The 23,181-nt window shown below is 39.1% G+C and overlaps 1 protein-coding gene across 1 annotated transcript in view; it reads left to right on the top strand.

The window, feature by feature from the left end:
* LOC139513298 (chitin synthase chs-2-like) overlaps positions 1 to 22,633 on the top strand; it is a 51,420-nt gene extending 28,787 nt beyond the window's left edge. Inside the window, exons 9-11 of the mRNA XM_071301663.1 lie at positions 692 to 891; positions 1,867 to 1,946; positions 20,810 to 22,633. Coding sequence (XP_071157764.1) covers positions 692 to 891; positions 1,867 to 1,946; positions 20,810 to 21,477 — 948 coding nt within the window. The 3' untranslated portion in view covers positions 21,478 to 22,633. The remainder of the gene's footprint in view (positions 1 to 691; positions 892 to 1,866; positions 1,947 to 20,809) is intronic.
* Positions 22,634 to 23,181: the final 548 nt, after the last annotated feature.

Here is a 23,181-nt window from a genome sequence, read left to right as displayed (position 1 = left end):
ATGTGAACTGAATACGCACATATGTAGGTCATTTGAACATGGGATACCCAATTGATGAAAAGTTATTAAAAAAATGCTCCTTTTCTAACTTTAAGAAAAAGGGGACCACAAAGTAGTTGATGTATTTCATATCATGAATAAAATTGAGAATGGAAATGGGGAATATATCAAAGAGATAACAACCATACCAAGGTGCAGATACCAGATACAATGACTACTCAAAGTAAATGTAATCAGGAACATTCTCTAATAAAAAGTGGACAAATAAGAAGGAACAATCTTGTTTGAATTTGAAATAAATAAAAAAAAAAGTAGTATTCAAATTTGAATAAAAAACAATTGTTAACCAATAGTTTCCCTACGCTTTTGTATAAACAGTATAAACAGTATAAACAGAATGTCACTAGGTTGACGCTTGAAATCAGTAAACATAGTGTTTGGTCTGAAGTTTTGCATGGTTTTTTTAAGCAATTTAAAATGCATGTTTTTTTAAGCAATTTAAAATGGCAAATTAGAAAACACAGAAATATTGATGCCAATGTGAAAAAAAGTAATTGCAAATATACAGGAAATACAAAAAAATATTTGAAAAAACTGATAAACAAAATTTTAATCTGCTAACGGAGTTAACGATGTAAAAAAGTTTTGTTGCTTAAATGTTTTATTGAAGTTGAACAATTTTGTTCTATAGGAAGCGTCCTGTTTGATTCACGGACTTTTATTCTTTATTGCAATCCCATCGATGTCTATGTTGATGTTCTTATATTCGGTTGCAAATCTAAACAATGTTAACTGGGGAACCCGGGAGAAAGCTACCAATGATGATAAAGTAAAAAACAATCAGGATAGAGACACACAGTCCCGTTACAAGGCTATTCGCAGTTTCTTTATGTAAGTATGACATACTATAAATTCTCCCTTCTCTATTAAGGTTATAAAGGCTCCTGTAAAAAGTAAAATACCAAAATTCAAAGCTAAGATTCCTATATCAAATGGCAAAATCAAAAACTCAATGCATATTAAACGAATTGAAAACAACTGTCAAATTCCTTGCATTGGTACAGGAATCTCCTTTTGTAGAAAATTGCAGATTAAATGAATAGAGAATGGAAATGAGGAATGTGTCAAAGAGACAACAACTCGACCAAGACCAGAAAACAGCCGAAGGCCACCAATGAGTCTTCAATACAGTGAGAAAATCCCGCACCCGGTGGCGTGCTTCAACTGGCCCCTTTATAAAAAAGTGTAATAGTTTAGTGATACTGGAGGTCATACTAAACTTTAAAATATATAGAGGAAAATGAAATTAAAAATCATACAAGACTAACAAAGACCAGAGGCTCCCTTATACCTTTAGCCAATGTAGAAAAAACGAACACACAGAAATACGCACAGTTAATTTAAAAGAAGTCCGAGTCCGAAGTCAGAATATATAACAAAATAAAACTAAACAAAATGACAATGATACCTGCTTTTATATCTAGCTTTTCGGTGGAAGAGTTTTTTTGTTAAGGTAGTTTACCATGAAATTGTGTTCACGTCAATTAGAAACTTGTTCTCACGTCCATTGTGATGCGGACTTTAAAATGTTATTTCAAATTACGACTTTGACGTTTATTTCATGGTTTATCGAAAATGGACCAATAATAGTGCGAGTGCGGGATCTGTCGTCATGTGAACAATCATTCTTGTGATGCTACCGTGTAATCTTGTTTTAAATTAAAGGATATATTCTTTCTACTTCAATTTGATTAAATCTATTCTTGTTTTATTGAAAAAAACTCACCAAATTCGGCGAAACACATTCATGTCACTTTAATACTATACATTTTAGATTATATTTAAATGCCACCATTATATTTAAAGGTTTTGCTGTCGCACAAAAGCTAAAAATAATAAACCCTCTGATATTGAAAACACAGAAGACACAGAGAAGGCTAATAACGGTAAATTTAGCATGATATCAATAGTTATTTCCTAGTACTCCTTTTTGTGCCGTAACTACTTTGTCGATAGGGAAGTTTCAAAGCCGAACCTGACTATTTAGCTGCGTATTCTTTCTATGATCAACCTTTCTTTAATATTCGATAAATGCAATTTATTGGAAATATAGTTTTCAAACATTTTCTCTTTTCCTTTATGTGATGGAACTAATCACATTGTGTAAACTCTATTTTCTCTTGGAACAATTTACTATCGGCAAAACTGTATCAAGAACTTATGATTTTAAGCTGAAGACATCTTATTATTATTCAGGAACAAACATGGATATTGCAAATTTTATGCAATTTCAAGTACTTGTAAATGATTCTACTACGCAAGCCGTGTGATCCACATAGTCAAAAATAATGTTTCGACAATAAAGTTTATCGACAAGTTTCAACGCCTAATCTGTCTTTTCACCGTAAAGTTTATCGATTTATGTTACATGTTAGCGTTTCCGTAGGCACTCATACATAAAAGATTTGGTTGGAAGTTTCGGCTGGGCCTTTCGAAAGTTAATTCAAAAAGGTCACCACATCTTAAATGTATACTTTGATTTTTTGTTTATAGTTCCCGTAAGATCCATGTAAACTTATCGATCATTTGAATAAATCTATTTTGAAAGGTTATCAATCTAACACTGTTAGAAGGACTTTGAATATTTTCCCATCGGTACTTACTGTGAATTAATTTTTAATCAATCATAACATCCCTTAATATGTATTGACATACAACGGTATTTTTTGCATTTCATTTCTCAGCCGTTTTTATACTTAGTAGGTTGGATGTGTTCTTTCAGGAATGGAAGTCTCTTTTTGTGCATAAATTCAACCAATTCACTCACAAACACTCCGACTTTTATGATATGATTGTGAATGACTTGGTCCAGTTTATAAACCAATTAAGGTAGCACAATACAAAGATTTTATAACTCCAACTCCCAAGTTTTAAAATGCTTTAACTTTCTTAATAATGCTTGAAAATTTATAAAAGAGGTAGTTTTGGATAGCTAACAGATTACTCTTTCAAATAAATGCAATGTTAGTATTATGCAACAATTATGTAAACAATTATAATGTTAACTGTGTCTAAAATATTTTTCACCAAATTTCCACTTTCAAATGAAATTAGCTTCTGCATAGGTATCCCTAGAGGGTTGATTTTATTATATGTTGTTCCTATGGTCATTATCTACAAAAGGGTGTCTCAGATTTCAGATAGAATGTATAGAACAAATTTTACACCTAATTAAACATTATCTTCTTTTATGTGGTTAGGATGTTTACACTAATTAGAGATTTATGAGAGAATGGAATACCATAGAGACAATCTGAGACACCCTTTTGAAGCCCGTGATGTGTTGATTAAGATTTCGTTAAAATTTTCTGTATAGTTAAAGAGATGATAGAGCTAAATTCATTCAAGTGAACTTACCAAGATTTTGCCACTAATTACATAATAATTGATTACATAATGATTGCATAATAGAAATATTGCAACCATTTAAAAGACTAATCTTTTATCTATCTATATATACCTCTTTTATTATTTTCTATGCATTCATAAGAAAGTTACAGCATTTCAAAGGTTAGTGATTGGAAGTAGAAAAATCTTTGTATTGTGCTACCTTAAAAGGTGTTCAATCCGTATCATTCTTTAAAAAATATTGGAGATAAGGAATTTGATTTCCACGCTCTTAAACTCTATCACACGTCAATTGTATATGTGTATCACTGAATTGGTAAGGCGCTGGAATATGTTTTTTGGTAAACGCAAAAAAAAATCATCAAAAAAAAAGGATTATGCTTTCTGTGAAATTTGCTATGAGATATAAAATGAACTGTAAAAAATATCTTACTATCATTCAAATGAATGTTTTGTATTTATTATTCAATTTTATATAAACGTATTCCCAAATATGCAAACCCTAAAAGAATTATTGGAATTTAACACAGGGAAACCATAATTTATTTAGAAGTTCAAATTTACATTGAACTAGCTTTTATCACTGGGTCGATGCCACTGCTGATGGAGTTTTTATTCCCCGAGGGTATCACCAGCCCAGTAGTCACTTATGTACTGACATGAATTATCATTGATATGATCATATTTATAAATTAACTGTTTGAATTTTTGAATGAGTAATGCTTTTCTACCTCAGGAATCATTTGACCCTCAATGCTCTTCAACTTTTTTCTTTATTTGGCCTTTTTAACTTTTTTGGATTCGAGCGTCACTGATGAGTCTTTTGTAGACAAAACGCGCGTCTGGCGTGAATATAAAATTTTATCCTGGTATCTATGATGAGTTTATTCAGTAACTGCTAGTTCTATTCCTCAATATTCTTTGTACTTGATTTTAACTTCGTACGTCTTTTAACTTTCCTATTCCAGCGTAGTATGTTTTTAATGAAGTTTGTGTTACACCCACTGGCTCGATGCCACTTGTGGTAGAGGCTAATTATTGGTATAGTCATATTTATGAATTAATTGTTTACAAAACTTTGAAAAGTAAGAAAGAGATTTTCAGTCTCCTGTAATAGGTATAGGATTGCATGTCTCTTTGGTATCTTTCGCTTTACTTTTATCATAGCTTTTTGAATGGAGTGTCACTGGTAAGTCTTTTTTCGACGAAGCGCACGTATTGCGTTCACATTTTTAAGCGTGGTATATTTGATTTTTTTTATATCGGTGTGTTTTGTCTTTCTATTGCACGATGCTTCAATCAGATGAGTCGGGGGGTCTAGCGAATTCAAACATGTTGACCCCCACTCATTTATAAAAAAAAGAAGATGTACAAATGTAGTATGATTGCCAATGAGACAACTCTCCACAAGAGACCAAATGACACAGAAATTAAAAACTAAAGGTCACTGTACGGCCTTCAACAATGAGTAAAGCCCATACCGCATAGTCAGCTATAAAAGACCCCGAAATGACAATGTAAAACTATTCAAACAAGAAAACTAACGGTCCAATTTATCTACAAAACATTAACGAAAAAAAAACCCATGTAACACATAAACAAACAACAAACCACTGAATTACAGGCTCCTGTCTTGATCTGACTTGGGACAGGCACATACATACATTCATTGTTTGATGCTTGGTGATATCTGCCATGTCTGTCTTTAAAAACGTTGAGAAAAAATAACTACTTAATAAGCAAGTTTTTATAACGATCTATTAAAATGATCATACACAAATTCTACAGTCGCCATTTCAAAATTATAGTCACAGTATTTCAGCTTAGATAAGACATTAGATCCAATATGATTAGTGCAAATATATACATCATTATCAATACTTTAAAAAAAAAATCCCTCAATTTACACGGTAAAATTAAGATCACCAAACGTGTATACAAATGTATAATATTGATCATATCTGCTATCGTCTTTCTCACTTATGGGAATATCTATGGCGAGTTTATTTATGACATCTATGCTTTCTTTTTAAAATTATATAATTGCAAGTATTGATATTCATTTAGTCTTAAATAAAGTCATTTAAAAGCAATGCAGTATCAGTCATTTCAAAGCAATGCACTAATCAGGCCTGTTATGAAATACAATTAACATACCTTTAATTGTTAAGAGAGCACTGGAGCCGGCAGTTTTGAACGTACAAAAACAGATTTAAGAAAAGGCAAAAGATGACCTGGTATTTCAAATTCGTTTTTATTCCAAGTTTAATTATTTTATTGCACTAGGTAATAAATGCAAGCAATGCCCCTTAGCGTTACAACAGTGTCGATAAGGTTCTCCCTGTGTTATTGAGGGACAATGATACCAAGCAATGCCCCTTAGCGTTACAACAGTGCCGATAAGGTTCTCCCTGTGTTATTGATTGACAATGATACCAAGCAATGCCCCTTAGCGTTACAACAGTGCCGATAAGGTTCTCCCTGTGTTATTGATTCACAATGATACCAAGCAATGCCCCTTAGCGTTACAACAGTGCCGATAAGGTTCTCCCTGTGTTATTGATTGACAATGATACCAAGCAATGCCCCTTAGCGTTACAACAGTGCCGATAAGGTTCTCCCTGTGTATTAGCGTTACAACAGTGCCGATAAGGTTCTCTCTGTGTTATTGATTGACAATGATACCAAGCAATGCCCCTTAGCGTTACAACAGTGTCGATAAGGTTCTCCCTGTGTTATTGATTGACAATGATACCAAGCAATGCCCCTTAGCGTTACAACAGTGTCGATAAGGTTCTCTCTGTGTTATTGATTGACAATGATACCAAGCAATGCCCCTTAGCGTTACAACAGTGCCGATAAGGTTCTCCCTGTGTTATTGATTGACAATGATACCAAGCAATGCCCCTTAGCGTTACAACAGTGCCGATAAGGTTCTCCCTGTGTTATTGATTGACAATGATACCAAGCAATGCCCCTTAGCGTTACAACAGTGTCGATAAGGTTCTCTCTGTGTTATTGATTGACAATGATACCAAGCAATGCCCCTTAGCGTTACAACAGTGTCGATAAGGTTCTCCCTGTGTTATTGATTGACAATGATACCAAGCAATGCCCCTTAGCGTTACAACAGTGCCGATAAGGTTCTCTCTGTGTTATTGAGGGACAATGATACCAAGCAATGCCCCTTAGCGTTACAACAGTGCCGATAAGGTTCTCTCTGTGTTATTGATTGACAATGATACCAAGCAATGCCCCTTAGCGTTACAACAGTGCCGATAAGGTTCTCCCTGTGTTATTGATTGACAATGATACCAAGCAATGCCCCTTAGCGTTACAACAGTGCCGATAAGGTTCTCCCTGTGTTATTGATTGACAATGATACCAAGCAATGCCCCTTAGCGTTACAACAGTGCCGATAAGGTTCTCCCTGTGTTATTGATTGACAATGATACCAAGCAATGCCCCTTAGCGTTACAACAGTGCCGATAAGGTTCTCTCTGTGTTATTGATTGACAATGATACCAAGCAATGCCCCTTAGCGTTACAACAGTGCCGATAAGGTTCTCCCTGTGTTATTGATTGACAATGATACCAAGCAATGCCCCTTAGCGTTACAACAGTGCCGATAAGGTTCTCCCTGTGTTATTGATTGACAATGATACCAAGCAATGCCCCTTAGCGTTACAACAGTGCCGATAAGGTTCTCTCTGTGTTATTGATTGACAATGATACCAAGCAATGCCCCTTAGCGTTACAACAGTGTCGATAAGGTTCTCTCTGTGTTATTGATTGACAATGATACCAAGCAATGCCCCTTAGCGTTACAACAGTGCCGATAAGGTTCTCCCTGTGTTATTGATTGACAATGATACCAAGCAATGCCCCTTAGCGTTACAACAGTGCCGATAAGGTTCTCTCTGTGTTATTGATTGACAATGATACCAAGCAATGCCCCTTAGCGTTACAACAGTGTCGATAAGGTTCTCCCTGTGTTATTGATTGACAATGATACCAAGCAATGCCCCTTAGCGTTACAACAGTGCCGATAAGGTTCTCCCTGTGTTATTGATTGACAATGATACCAAGCAATGCCCCTTAGCGTTACAACAGTGCCGATAAGGTTCTCTCTGTGTTATTGATTGACAATGATACCAAGCAATGCCCCTTAGCGTTACAACAGTGCCGATAAGGTTCTCTCTGTGTTATTGATTGACAATGATACCAAGCAATGTCCCTTAGCGTTACAACAGTGCCGATAAGGTTCTCTCTGTGTTATTGATTGACAATGATACCAAGCAATGCCCCTTAGCGTTACAACAGTGCCGATAAGGTTCTCTCTGTGTTATTGATTGACAATGATACCAAGCAATGCCCCTTAGCGTTACAACAGTGCCGATAAGGTTCTCTCTATGTTATTGATTGACAATGATACCAAGCAATGCCCCTTAGCGTTACAACAGTGCCGATAAGGTTCTCCCTGTGTTATTGATTGACAATGATACTAAGCAATGCCCCTTAGCGTTACAACAGTGCCGATAAGGTTCTCTCTGTGTTATTGATTGACAATGATACCAAGCAATGCCCCTTAGCGTTACAACAGTGCCGATAAGGTTCTCTCTGTGTTATTGATTGACAATGATACCAAGCAATGCCCCTTAGCGTTACAACAGTGCCGATAAGGTTCTCCCTGTGTTATTGATTGACAATGATACCAAGCAATGCCCCTTAGCGTTACAACAGTGCCGATAAGGTTCTCTCTGTGTTATTGATTGACAATGATACCAAGCAATGCCCCTTAGCGTTACAACAGTGCCGATAAGGTTCTCTCTGTGTTATTGATTGAAAATGATACCAAGCAATGTCCCTTAGCGCTACAACAGTGCCGATAAGGTTCTCTCTGTGTTATTGATTGACAATGATACCAAGCAATGCCCCTTAGCGTTACAACAGTGCCGATAAGGTTCTCTCTGTGTTATTGATTGACAATGATACCAAGCAATGCCCCTTAGCGTTACAACAGTGCCGATAAGGTTCTCCCTGTGTTATTGATTGACAATGATACCAAGCAATGCCCCTTAGCGTTACAACAGTGCCGATAAGGTTCTCTCTGTGTTATTGATTGACAATGATACCAAGCAATGCCCCTTAGCGTTACAACAGTGCCGATAAGGTTCTCCCTGTGTATAAGCGTTACAACAGTGCCGATAAGGTTCTCCCTGTGTTATTGATTGACAATGATACCAAGCAATGCCCCTTAGCGTTACAACAGTGCCGATAAGGTTCTCTCTGTGTTATTGATTGACAATGATACCAGGCAATGCCCCTTAGCGTTACAACAGTGCCGATAAGGTTCTCCCTGTGTTATTGATTGACAATGATACCAGGCAATGCCCCTTAGCGTTACAACAGTGCCGATAAGGTTCTCCCTGTGTATTAGCGTTACAACAGTGCCGATAAGGTTCTCCCTGTGTTATTGATTGACAATGATACCAAGCAATGCCCCTTAGCGTTACAACAGTGCCGATAAGGTTCTCTCTGTGTTATTGATTGACAATGATACCAAGCAATGCCCCTTAGCGTTACAACAGTGCCGATAAGGTTCTCCCTGTGTTATTGATTGACAATGATACCAGGCAATGCCCCTTAGCGTTACAACAGTGCCGATAAGGTTCTCTCTGTGTTATTGATTGACAATGATACCAAGCAATGCCCCTTAGCGTTACAACAGTGCCGATAAGGTTCTCTCTGTGTTATTGATTGACAATGATACCAAGCAATGCCCCTTAGCGTTACAACAGTGCCGATAAGGTTCTCTCTGTGTTATTGATTGACAATGATACCAAGCAATGTCCCTTAGCGTTACAACAGTGCCGATAAGGTTCTCCCTGTGTTATTGATTGACAATGATACCAAGCAATGCCCCTTAGCGTTACAACAGTGCCGATAAGGTTCTCTCTGTGTTATTGATTGACAATGATACCAAGCAATGCCCCTTAGCGTTACAACAGTGCCGATAAGGTTCTCTCTGTGTTATTGATTGACAATGATACCAAGCAATGCCCCTTAGCGTTACAACAGTGCCGATAAGGTTCTCTCTGTGTTATTGATTGACAATGATACCAAGCAATGCCCCTTAGCGTTACAACAGTGCCGATAAGGTTCTCTCTGTGTTATTGAGGGACAATGATACCAAGCAATGCCCCTTAGCGTTACAACAGTGTCGATAAGGTTCTCCCTGTGTTATTGATTGACAATGATACCAAGCAATGCCCCTTAGCGTTACAACAGTGCCGATAAGGTTCTCTCTGTGTTATTGATTGACAATGATACCAAGCAATGCCCCTTAGCGTTACAACAGTGCCGATAAGGTTCTCCCTGTGTTATTGATTGACAATGATACCAAGCAATGTCCCTTAGCGTTACAACAGTGCCGATAAGGTTCTCTCTGTGTTATTGATTGACAATGATACCAAGCAATGCCCCTTAGCGTTACAACAGTGCCGATAAGGTTCTCTCTGTGTTATTGATTGACAATGATACCAAGCAATGTCCCTTAGCGTTACAACAGTGCCGATAAGGTTCTCTCTGTGTTATTGATTGACAATGATACCAAGCAATGCCCCTTAGCGTTACAACAGTGCCGATAAGGTTCTCTCTGTGTTATTGATTGACAATGATACCAAGCAATGCCCCTTAGCGTTACAACAGTGCCGATAAGGTTCTCTCTGTGTTATTGAGGGACAATGATACCAAGCAATGCCCCTTAGCGTTACAACAGTGTCGATAAGGTTCTCCCTGTGTTATTGATTGACAATGATACCAAGCAATGCCCCTTAGCGTTACAACAGTGCCGATAAGGTTCTCTCTGTGTTATTGATTGACAATGATACCAAGCAATGCCCCTTAGCGTTACAACAGTGCCGATAAGGTTCTCCCTGTGTTATTGATTGACAATGATACCAAGCAATGTCCCTTAGCGTTACAACAGTGCCGATAAGGTTCTCTCTGTGTTATTGATTGACAATGATACCAAGCAATGCCCCTTAGCGTTACAACAGTGCCGATAAGGTTCTCTCTGTGTTATTGATTGACAATGATACCAAGCAATGTCCCTTAGCGTTACAACAGTGCCGATAAGGTTCTCTCTGTGTTATTGATTGACAATGATACCAAGCAATGCCCCTTAGCGTTACAACAGTGCCGATAAGGTTCTCTCTGTGTTATTGATTGACAATGATACCAAGCAATGCCCCTTAGCGTTACAACAGTGCCGATAAGGTTCTCTCTGTGTTATTGATTGACAATGAAACCAGGCAATGCCCCTTAGCGTTACAACAGTGCCGATAAGGTTCTCTCTGTGTTATTGATTGACAATGATACCAAGCAATGCCCCTTAGCGTTACAACAGTGCCGATAAGGTTCTCCCTGTGTTATTGATTGACAATGATACCAAGCAATGCCCCTTAGCGTTACAACAGTGCCGATAAGGTTCTCTCTGTGTTATTGATTGACAATGATACCAAGCAATGCCCCTTAGCGTTACAACAGTGTCGATAAGGTTCTCCCTGTGTTATTGATTGACAATGATACCAAGCAATGCCCCTTAGCGTTACAACAGTGTCGATAAGGTTCTCTCTGTGTTATTGATTGACAATGATACCAGGCAATGCCCCTTAGCGTTACAACAGTGCCGATAAGGTTCTCCCTGTGTTATTGATTGACAATGATACCAAGCAATGCCCCTTAGCGTTACAACAGTGCCGATAAGGTTCTCCCTGTGTTATTGATTGACAATGATACCAAGCAATGCCCCTTAGCGTTACAACAGTGCCGATAAGGTTCTCTCTGTGTTATTGATTGACAATGAAACCAGGCAATGCCCCTTAGCGTTACAACAGTGTCGATAAGGTTCTCCCTGTGTTATTGATTGACAATGAAACCAAGCAATGCCCCTTAGCGTTACAACAGTGCCGATAAGGTTCTCTCTGTGTTATTGATTGACAATGAAACCAGGCAATGCCCCTTAGCGTTACAACAGTGTCGATAAGGTTCTCCCTGTGTTATTGATTGACAATGATACCAAGCAATGCCCCTTAGCGTTACAACAGTGCCGATAAGGTTCTCTCTGTGTTATTGATTGACAATGATACCAAGCAATGCCCCTTAGCGTTACAACAGTACCGATAAGGTTCTCTCTGTGTTATTGATTGACAATGATACCAAGCAATGCCCCTTAGCGTTACAACAGTGCCGATAAGGTTCTCCCTGTGTTATTGATTGACAATGATACCAAGCAATGCCCCTTAGCGTTACAACAGTGTCGATAAGGTTCTCCCTGTGTTATTGATTGACAATGATACCAAGCAATGTCCCTTAGCGTTACAACAGTGTCGATAAGGTTCTCCCTGTGTTATTGATTGACAATGATACCAAGCAATGCCCCTTAGCGTTACAACAGTGTCGATAAGGTTCTCCCTGTGTTATTGATTGACAATGATACCAAGCAATGCCCCTTAGCGTTACAACAGTGCCGATAAGGTTCTCCCTGTGTTATTGATTGACAATGATACCAAGCAATGCCCCTTAGCGTTACAACAGTGCCGATAAGGTTCTCCCTGTGTTATTGATTGACAATGATACCAAGCAATGCCCCTTAGCGTTACAACAGTGCCGATAAGGTTCTCCCTGTGTTATTGATTGACAATGATACCAAGCAATGTCCCTTAGCGTTACAACAGTGCCGATAAGGTTCTCTCTGTGTTATTGATTGACAATGATACCAAGCAATGCCCCTTAGCGTTACAACAGTGCCGATAAGGTTCTCCCTGTGTTATTGATTGACAATGATACCAAGCAATGCCCCTTAGCGTTACAACAGTGCCGATAAGGTTCTCTCTGTGTTATTGATTGACAATGATACCAAGCAATGCCCCTTAGCGTTACAACAGTGCCGATAAGGTTCTCCCTTTGTTATTGATTGACAATGATACCAAGCAATGCCCCTTAGCGTTACAACAGTGCCGATAAGGTTCTCCCTGTGTTATTGATTGACAATGATACCAAGCAATGTCCCTTAGCGTTACAACAGTGCCGATAAGGTTCTCTCTGTGTTATTGATTGACAATGATACCAAGCAATGTCCCTTAGCGTTACAACAGTGTCGATAAGGTTCTCCCTGTGTTATTGATTGACAATGATACCAAGCAATGCCCCTTAGCGTTACAACAGTGCCGATAAGGTTCTCCCTGTGTTATTGATTGACAATGATACCAAGCAATGCCCCTTAGCGTTACAACAGTGCCGATAAGGTTCTCCCTGTGTTATTGATTGACAATGATACCAAGCAATGCCCCTTAGCGTTACAACAGTGCCGATAAGGTTCTCCCTGTGTTATTGATTGACAATGATACCAAGCAATGCCCCTTAGCGTTACAACAGTGCCGATAAGGTTCTCTCTGTGTTATTGATTGACAATGATACCAAGCAATGCCCCTTAGCGTTACAACAGTGTCGATAAGGTTCTCTCTGTGTTATTGATTGACAATGATACCAAGCAATGCCCCTTAGCGTTACAACAGTGCCGATAAGGTTCTCCCTGTGTATTAGCGTTACAACAGTGCCGATAAGGTTCTTTCTGTGTTATTGATTGACAATGATACCAAGCAATGTCCCTTAGCGTTACAACAGTGCCGATAAGGTTCTCTCTGTGTTATTGATTGACAATGATACCAAGCAATGCCCCTTAGCGTTACAACAGTGTCGATAAGGTTCTCTCTGTGTTATTGATTGACAATGATACCAAGCAATGCCCCTTAGCGTTACAACAGTGCCGATAAGGTTCTCCCTGTGTATTAGCGTTACAACAGTGCCGATAAGGTTCTTTCTGTGTTATTGATTGACAATGATACCAAGCAATGCCCCTTAGCGTTACAACAGTGCCGATAAGGTTCTCTCTGTGTTATTGATTGACAATGATACCAAGCAATGCCCCTTAGCGTTACAACAGTGCCGATAAGGTTCTCTCTGTGTTATTGAGGGACAATGATACCAAGCAATGCCCCTTAGCGTTACAACAGTGTCGATAAGGTTCTCCCTGTGTTATTGATTGACAATGATACCAAGCAATGCCCCTTAGCGTTACAACAGTGCCGATAAGGTTCTCTCTGTGTTATTGATTGACAATGATACCAAGCAATGCCCCTTAGCGTTACAACAGTGCCGATAAGGTTCTCCCTGTGTTATTGATTGACAATGATACCAAGCAATGTCCCTTAGCGTTACAACAGTGCCGATAAGGTTCTCTCTGTGTTATTGATTGACAATGATACCAAGCAATGCCCCTTAGAGTTACAACAGTGCCGATAAGGTTCTCTCTGTGTTATTGATTGACAATGATACCAAGCAATGTCCCTTAGCGTTACAACAGTGCCGATAAGGTTCTCTCTGTGTTATTGATTGACAATGATACCAAGCAATGCCCCTTAGCGTTACAACAGTGCCGATAAGGTTCTCTCTGTGTTATTGATTGACAATGATACCAAGCAATGCCCCTTAGCGTTACAACAGTGCCGATAAGGTTCTCTCTGTGTTATTGATTGACAATGAAACCAGGCAATGCCCCTTAGCGTTACAACAGTGCCGATAAGGTTCTCTCTGTGTTATTGATTGACAATGATACCAAGCAATGCCCCTTAGCGTTACAACAGTGCCGATAAGGTTCTCCCTGTGTTATTGATTGACAATGATACCAAGCAATGCCCCTTAGCGTTACAACAGTGCTGATAAGGTTCTCTCTGTGTTATTGATTGACAATGATACCAAGCAATGCCCCTTAGCGTTACAACAGTGTCGATAAGGTTCTCCCTGTGTTATTGATTGACAATGATACCAAGCAATGCCCCTTAGCGTTACAACAGTGTCGATAAGGTTCTCTCTGTGTTATTGATTGACAATGATACCAGGCAATGCCCCTTAGCGTTACAACAGTGCCGATAAGGTTCTCCCTGTGTTATTAATTGACAATGATACCAAGCAATGCCCCTTAGCGTTACAACAGTGCCGATAAGGTTCTCCCTGTGTTATTGATTGACAATGATACCAAGCAATGCCCCTTAGCGTTACAACAGTGCCGATAAGGTTCTCTCTGTGTTATTGATTGACAATGAAACCAGGCAATGCCCCTTAGCGTTACAACAGTGTCGATAAGGTTCTCCCTGTGTTATTGATTGACAATGAAACCAAGCAATGCCCCTTAGCGTTACAACAGTGCCGATAAGGTTCTCTCTGTGTTATTGATTGACAATGAAACCAGGCAATGCCCCTTAGCGTTACAACAGTGTCGATAAGGTTCTCCCTGTGTTATTGATTGACAATGATACCAAGCAATGCCCCTTAGCGTTACAACAGTGCCGATAAGGTTCTCTCTGTGTTATTGATTGACAATGAAACCAGGCAATGCCCCTTAGCGTTACAACAGTGCCGATAAGGTTCTCCCTGTGTTATTGATTGACAATGATACCAAGCAATGCCCCTTAGCGTTACAACAGTGCCGATAAGGTTCTCCCTGTGTTATTGATTGACAATGATACCAAGCAATGCCCCTTAGCGTTACAACAGTGCCGATAAGGTTCTCTCTGTGTTATTGATTGACAATGATACCAAGCAATGCCCCTTAGCGTTACAACAGTGTCGATAAGGTTCTCTCTGTGTTATTGATTGACAATGATACCAAGCAATGCCCCTTAGCGTTACAACAGTGCCGATAAGGTTCTCCCTGTGTATTAGCGTTACAACAGTGCCGATAAGGTTCTTTCTGTGTTATTGATTGACAATGATACCAAGCAATGCCCCTTAGCGTTACAACAGTGCCGATAAGGTTCTCTCTGTGTTATTGATTGACAATGATACCAAGCAATGCCCCTTAGCGTTACAACAGTGTCGATAAGGTTCTCTCTGTGTTATTGATTGACAATGATACCAAGCAATGCCCCTTAGCGTTACAACAGTGCCGATAAGGTTCTCCCTGTGTATTAGCGTTACAACAGTGCCGATAAGGTTCTTTCTGTGTTATTGATTGACAATGATACCAAGCAATGCCCCTTAGCGTTACAACAGTGCTGATAAGGTTCTCTCTGTGTTATTGATTGACAATGATACCAAGCAATGCCCCTTAGCGTTACAACAGTGCCGATGAGGTTCTCTCTGTGTTATTGAGGGACAATGATACCAAGCAATGCCCCTTAGCGTTACAACAGTGTCGATAAGGTTCTCCCTGTGTTATTGATTGACAATGATACCAAGCAATGCCCCTTAGCGTTACAACAGTGCCGATAAGGTTCTCTCTGTGTTATTGATTGACAATGATACCAAGCAATGCCCCTTAGCGTTACAACAGTGCCGATAAGGTTCTCCCTGTGTTATTGATTGACAATGATACCAAGCAATGTCCCTTAGCGTTACAACAGTGCCGATAAGGTTCTCTCTGTGTTATTGATTGACAATGATACCAAGCAATGCCCCTTAGCGTTACAACAGTGCCGATAAGGTTCTCTCTGTGTTATTGATTGACAATGATACCAAGCAATGTCCCTTAGCGTTACAACAGTGCCGATAAGGTTCTCTCTGTGTTATTGATTGACAATGATACCAAGCAATGCCCCTTAGCGTTACAACAGTGCCGATAAGGTTCTCTCTGTGTTATTGATTGACAATGATACCAAGCAATGCCCCTTAGCGTTACAACAGTGCCGATAAGGTTCTCTCTGTGTTATTGATTGACAATGAAACCAGGCAATGCCCCTTAGCGTTACAACAGTGCCGATAAGGTTCTCTCTGTGTTATTGATTGACAATGATACCAAGCAATGCCCCTTAGCGTTACAACAGTGCCGATAAGGTTCTCCCTGTGTTATTGATTGACAATGATACCAAGCAATGCCCCTTAGCGTTACAACAGTGCCGATAAGGTTCTCCCTGTGTTATTGATTGACAATGATACCAAGCAATGCCCCTTAGCGTTACAACAGTGCCGATAAGGTTCTCCCTGTGTTATTGATTGACAATGATACCAAGCAATGCCCCTTAGCGTTACAACAGTGCCGATAAGGTTCTCTCTGTGTTATTGATTGACAATGATACCAAGCAATGCCCCTTAGCGTTACAACAGTGTCGATAAGGTTCTCTCTGTGTTATTGATTGACAATGATACCAAGCAATGCCCCTTAGCGTTACAACAGTGCCGATAAGGTTCTCCCTGTGTATTAGCGTTACAACAGTGCCGATAAGGTTCTTTCTGTGTTATTGATTGACAATGATACCAAGCAATGCCCCTTAGCGTTACAACAGTGCCGATAAGGTTCTCTCTGTGTTATTGATTGACAATGATACCAAGCAATGCCCCTTAGCGTTACAACAGTGTCGATAAGGTTCTCTCTGTGTTATTGATTGACAATGATACCAAGCAATGCCCCTTAGCGTTACAACAGTGCCGATAAGGTTCTCCCTGTGTATTAGCGTTACAACAGTGCCGATAAGGTTCTCTCTGTGTTATTGATTGACAATGATACCAAGCAATGCCCCTTAGCGTTACAACAGTGCCGATAAGGTTCTCCCTGTGTATTAGCGTTACAACAGTGCCGATAAGGTTCTCTCTGTGTTATTGATTGACAATGATACCAAGCAATGCCCCTTAGCGTTACAACAGTGCCGATAAGGTTCTCCCTGTGTTATTGATTGACAATGATACCAAGCAATGCCCCTTAGCGTTACAACAGTGCCGATAAGGTTCTCTCTGTGTTATTGATTGACAATGATACCAAGCAATGTCCCTTAGCGTTACAACAGTGCCGATAAGGTTCTCTCTGTGTTATTGATTGACAATGATACCAAGCAATGCCCCTTAGCGTTACAACAGTGCCGATAAGGTTCTCTCTGTGTTATTGATTGACAATGATACCAAGCAATGCCCCTTAGCGTTACAACAGTGCCGATAAGGTTCTCCCTGTGTTATTGATTGACAATGATACCAAGCAATGCCCCTTAGCGTTACAACAGTGCCGATAAGGTTCTCTCTGTGTAATTGATTGACAATGATACCAAGCAATGCCCCTTAGCGTTACAACAGTACCGATAAGGTTCTCTCTGTGTTATTGATTGACAATGATACCAAGCAATGCCCCTTAGCGTTACAACAGTGCCGATAAGGTTCTCTCTGTGTTATTGATTGAAAATGATACCAAGCAATGCCCCTTAGCGTTACAACAGTGCCGATAAGGTTCTCTCTGTGTTATTGATTGACAATGATACCAAGCAATGCCCCTTAGCGTTACAACAGTGCCGATAAGGTTCTCCCTGTGTTATTGATTGACAATGATACCAAGCAATGCCCCTTAGCGTTACAACAGTGCCGATAAGGTTCTCTCTGTGTTATTGATTGACAATGATACCAAGCAATGCCCCTTAGCGTTACAACAGTGCCGATAAGGTTCTCTCTGTGTTATTGATTGACAATGATACCAGGCAATGCCCCTTAGCGTTACAACAGTGCCGATAAGGTTCTCCCTGTGTTATTGATTGACAATGATACCAAGCAATGCCCCTTAGCGTTACAACAGTGTCGATAAGGTTCTCCCTGTGTTATTGATTGACAATGATACCAGGCAATGCCCCTTAGCGTTACAACAGTGCCGATAAGGTTCTCTCTGTGTTATTGATTGACAATGATACCAAGCAATGCCCCTTAGCGTTACAACAGTGCCGATAAGGTTCTCTCTGTGTTATTGATTGACAATGATACCAAGCAATGCCCCTTAGCGTTACAACAGTGTCGATAAGGTTCTCTCTGTGTTATTGATTGACAATGATACCAAGCAATGCCCCTTAGCGTTACAACAGTGCCGATAAGGTTCTCCCTGTGTATTAGCGTTACAACAGTGCCGATAAGGTTCTCTCTGTGTTATTGATTGACAATGATACCAAGCAATGCCCCTTAGCGTTACAACAGTGCCGATAAGGTTCTCCCTGTGTATTAGCGTTACAACAGTGCCGATAAGGTTCTCTCTGTGTTATTGATTGACAATGATACCAAGCAATGCCCCTTAGCGTTACAACAGTGCCGATAAGGTTCTCCCTGTGTTATTGATTGACAATGATACCAAGCAATGCCCCTTAGCGTTACAACAGTGCCGATAAGGTTCTCTCTGTGTTATTGATTGACAATGATACCAAGCAATGCCCCTTAGCGTTACAACAGTGCCGATAAGGTTCTCTCTGTGTTATTGATTGACAATGATACCAAGCAATGCCCCTTAGCGTTACAACAGTGCCGATAAGGTTCTCTCTGTGTTATTGATTGACAATGATACCAAGCAATGCCCCTTAGCGTTACAACAGTGCCGATAAGGTTCTCTCTGTGTTATTGATTGACAATGATACCAAGCAATGCCCCTTAGCGTTACAACAGTGCCGATAAGGTTCTCCCTGTGTTATTGATTGACAATGATACCAAGCAATGCCCCTTAGCGTTACAACAGTGCCGATAAGGTTCTCTCTGTGTTATTGATTGACAATGATACCAAGCAATGCCCCTTAGCGTTACAACAGTGCCGATAAGGTTCTCTCTGTGTTATTGATTGACAATGATACCAAGCAATTCCCCTTAGCGTTACAACAGTGCCGATAAGGTTCTCTCTGTGTTATTGATTGACAATGATACCAAGCAATGCCCCTTAGCGTTACAACAGTGCCGATAAGGTTCTCCCTGTGTTATTGATTGACAATGATACCAAGCAATGCCCCTTAGCGTTACAACAGTGCCGATAAGGTTCTCCCTGTGTTATTGATTGACAATGATACCAAGCAATGCCCCTTAGCGTTACAACAGTGCCGATAAGGTTCTCTCTGTGTTATTGATTGACAATGATACCAAGCAATGCCCCTTAGCGTTACAACAGTGCCGATAAGGTTCTCCCTGTGTATTAGCGTTACAACAGTGCCGATAAGGTTCTCTCTGTGTTATTGATTGACAATGATACCAAGCAATGCCCCTTAGCGTTACAACAGTGCCGATAAGGTTCTCTCTGTGTTATTGATTGACAATGATACCAAGCAATGCCCCTTAGCGTTACAACAGTGCCGATAAGGTTCTCTCTGTGTTATTGATTGACAATGATACCAAGCAATGCCCCTTAGCGTTACAACAGTGCCGATAAGGTTCTCTCTGTGTTATTGATTGACAATGATACCAAGCAATGCCCCTTAGCGTTACAACAGTGCCGATAAGGTTCTCCCTGTGTTATTGATTGACAATGATACCAAGCAATGCCCCTTAGCGTTACAACAGTGCCGATAAGGTTCTCCCTGTGTTATTGATTGACAATGATACCAGGCAATGCCCCTTAGCGTTACAACAGTGCCGATAAGGTTCTCCCTGTGTTATTGATTGACAATGATACCAAGCAATGCCCCTTAGCGTTACAACAGTGCCGATAAGGTTCTCCCTGTGTTATTGATTGACAATGATACCAAGCAATGCCCCTTAGCGTTACAACAGTGCCGATAAGGTTCTCCCTGTGTTATTGAGGGACAATGATACCAAGCAATGCCCCTTAGCGTTACAACAGTGCCGATAAGGTTCTCCCTGTGTTATTGATTGACAATGATACCAAGCAATGCCCCTTAGCGTTACAACAGTGCCGATAAGGTTCTCCCTGTGTTATTGATTGACAATGATACCAAGCAATGCCCCTTAGCGTTACAACAGTGTCGATAAGGTTCTCTCTGTGTTATTGATTGACAATGAAACCAAGCAATTGTATGCCTGAGTATCAATTAAACATTTATGTCCCGTGTTATTTACATTTTACAAAGTATTTCTACGAGCACCTACATATCCTGTACGTTTTTTGCACAATCAAAAGGGAAAACCAGTAAAAAAATCCGTATTTTTGTCTGGTTTCTTTTTTATTATTCAAAAACAACGATTATTTAATATTTCACATATTTTAAAGATCGAAGCTATGGAACTTTTTTTCTACATGTGCACTAGTTTGATGTATATTTCGCCAAATCTGACCCGAAACCGTGTTTTTACTCATTATTAATAGTTAAGTCTTGTTACTGGCATTGACATCTGGTGGTTTGACTTTGCAGACGAATAAGAAAGGTTATTAATATGTATCAGTAGATGTTTAACATGTCGACAAACTTGGTCACATTCATTTATATTCAATTCCATGTCCATCTTTTACATCTTTGCTAACCCGGAGGGAATTGGATTGTAACCCTTGGCAAGCAAAGATAATCTTTTAAATCCAGAATTATGATATTTCAATTTCAAATTGCATTCATAGAATATCATTCGGTTATCTTTCTGACTAAAACCTATGTTATTTTGGTTTCAGATACTGCTCTTTTGTCTAAATTCGGCTTAAACAGAGCAGAGCAACTAGATCCAAAGGAATCCAAATTTTGGGACGGACTCATAAAGAAATATTTGCTTCCGAAAGAGCCGAGTCGGAAACAGAAACTGGAACTAGAGAAAGAACTCCTGCAACTTCGTAATCGAGTTTGTATTATTATCTTTATGGTTAACACGTTTCTTGTGACATTGATATATGCTCTGTCAGAAGCAGATGCATTTAAATCTTCTCTGGTATTAAAAATTCAATGCGACCCACAAGATGTAACAATTGACCCAATATCTGTTTTATTCACACTTACCTTTGGAATTTTATTATTGGTCCAATTTGTATGCATGCTTTATCATCGATTTTCAACTTTAATTCACATAACAGCAGAATCGAAATATTTTGGACAAGATACTACTGAGGACGACGTTAAAAAGCAACTATTCGATTGTGACAATTGGATGAGCACACATTCAACAGGACAGACGAATGAACGACCGAAAACCGCAAAACAAAGGGCAGTTAAAAATGTGCAGATGATTCAAGTAAATCAAGGAACATCAAAGACAAATAATAAAAGACAGAAGTCAGCAATTAGAGAAATACAAAATAGAACTGCAATAACCGGCGATAGTGTTTGCCAAATAACAGATCAGGCCTAAACTTCTTTCGATGATTAAAAAAAATGACTTTTTTGAAAGACCATCTGTTAAAAGTATAGCAGGTTCAGGTGTTAAAGATTATCGTTAATTACCATTTCAAGCTCCCGTGGAAAATGTATACACATTGTTTTTTTGTGGCGAACACTGGTTACTATTTCTATAATAAATATATGGAAAATTGAAAACAGCAAACCACACTACCAAAAGACACAGAATGTCGACAAATGACTACTTGTTGTTACTTTAAACTAGTTCAAAACAAATAGCAACAAACAAATTAATCAAGACTACTTTGACAAATCTAAACTTTAAGACCGTGTTTGATTCGATGAAGGCAAGATTCCGATCTTTTGATATTGATTTTTGTATGTTTTTTGTATGTTCTCATAAAGTCACTATAACAAAACTTTTAAGTATGTCTCGTGATGTAAGAAGTGTCCTTTGTTTATTTATGTACACAATGTTTATGTGGCGTTCACATTTTATTACGTCAAACACGCGAAGCAATGCATGTAGTTTTTAAATTTGATAGATGTTTTCTGTGCTTTTTTGTTAAATATTTGTTTGTTTGGAGATTGGACACAGTGATGACTACTGTACCCATAGTTTGACTATTTTACCTATTATGTTTGTTTTGTTCACGCATCGTTGTAAATAAAATGGAATTTGATCCGACTGTCATACAAGTGAGAAGGTTTATCGCTATAAAACCTGGTTCAATCCACCATTTTTCCACATTTCAAAATGTCTGTACCAAGTCAGGAATATGACAGTCAGTCGACAATTTGGAGAATATCTGCTTTGGTTTTTTTTTTATAAAATGCATCGGTAAGGTTTGGTTTTAAAAAGGCAATATCTCGTTTAAATTGTTCACCTTTCAAATAGTCTTTCCACGAAGAGGAAAATAGCGGATTAGTATTTTTCCATTCTCAAATTCACAATTATTTAGTGACTTTTAATCATTACCGAATTTGAAATGATTGAAAGTATAACTTAGTTTTTCTTGACAAGCCAATACTACTACTAAAAATTGAAATATTAACAAAAAAAACAACACCGAATAAATCAAAAAGGACAACATACCCTTAAACACAGATAAGGATAACGTTATGAGGTCTGGTAGGCACATTTGACCAAAACATTAGTTATGTCTCATCACGGCTGGTAATCTACACACGCAGAACATTTGGTTCTGCAATGAAAACCGTGAGAGGATTTTCCGGTTGTGCTTGAGTGGAGTAATTGTCACCGCTTCAAAAGGTATGTACATTTCTAAATATCAATTTTCTTATTCAACTGATCAAAATATTAAAAATCGGAGAATGCTATGCTGTGGTGAATACTTTAACGAAGAGATACATGTATCATTTACTGTTGTACGTAGAGTTGAACTCCTACAAAATCAGTTGTCCCACAAGAAATTGCCTAAAAAACTGACATTTCAATTTTGAAATGGTTCTATTTACAGACCTACAAGTTCAAATTTAGTTTTTTTTCGGTCAATGGGTATGAATGTTAATTTTGGCGGCGTGTGCGCTGTCCTGTGTTGATGGACGTCTTAATAATTCCAAAAACTACATTTTTTCATTAAGTCATGCGTGAGGGGATCGGTTCTGATTGAGGACATCGTGAATGCGTGAGGGGAGGTACACATCATTTCTTTATATTCAAGCTATGAGTCGTTGAAACTTACTTAAATTTGGC

This window comes from Mytilus edulis, chromosome 2, assembly GCF_963676685.1.
Source record: "Mytilus edulis chromosome 2, xbMytEdul2.2, whole genome shotgun sequence".
In the NCBI taxonomy this organism is placed as follows: domain Eukaryota; kingdom Metazoa; phylum Mollusca; class Bivalvia; order Mytilida; family Mytilidae; genus Mytilus; species Mytilus edulis.
The sequence above is the reverse complement of the archived record's forward strand: the minus strand, read 5'-3'. Positions and strand labels throughout refer to the sequence as shown.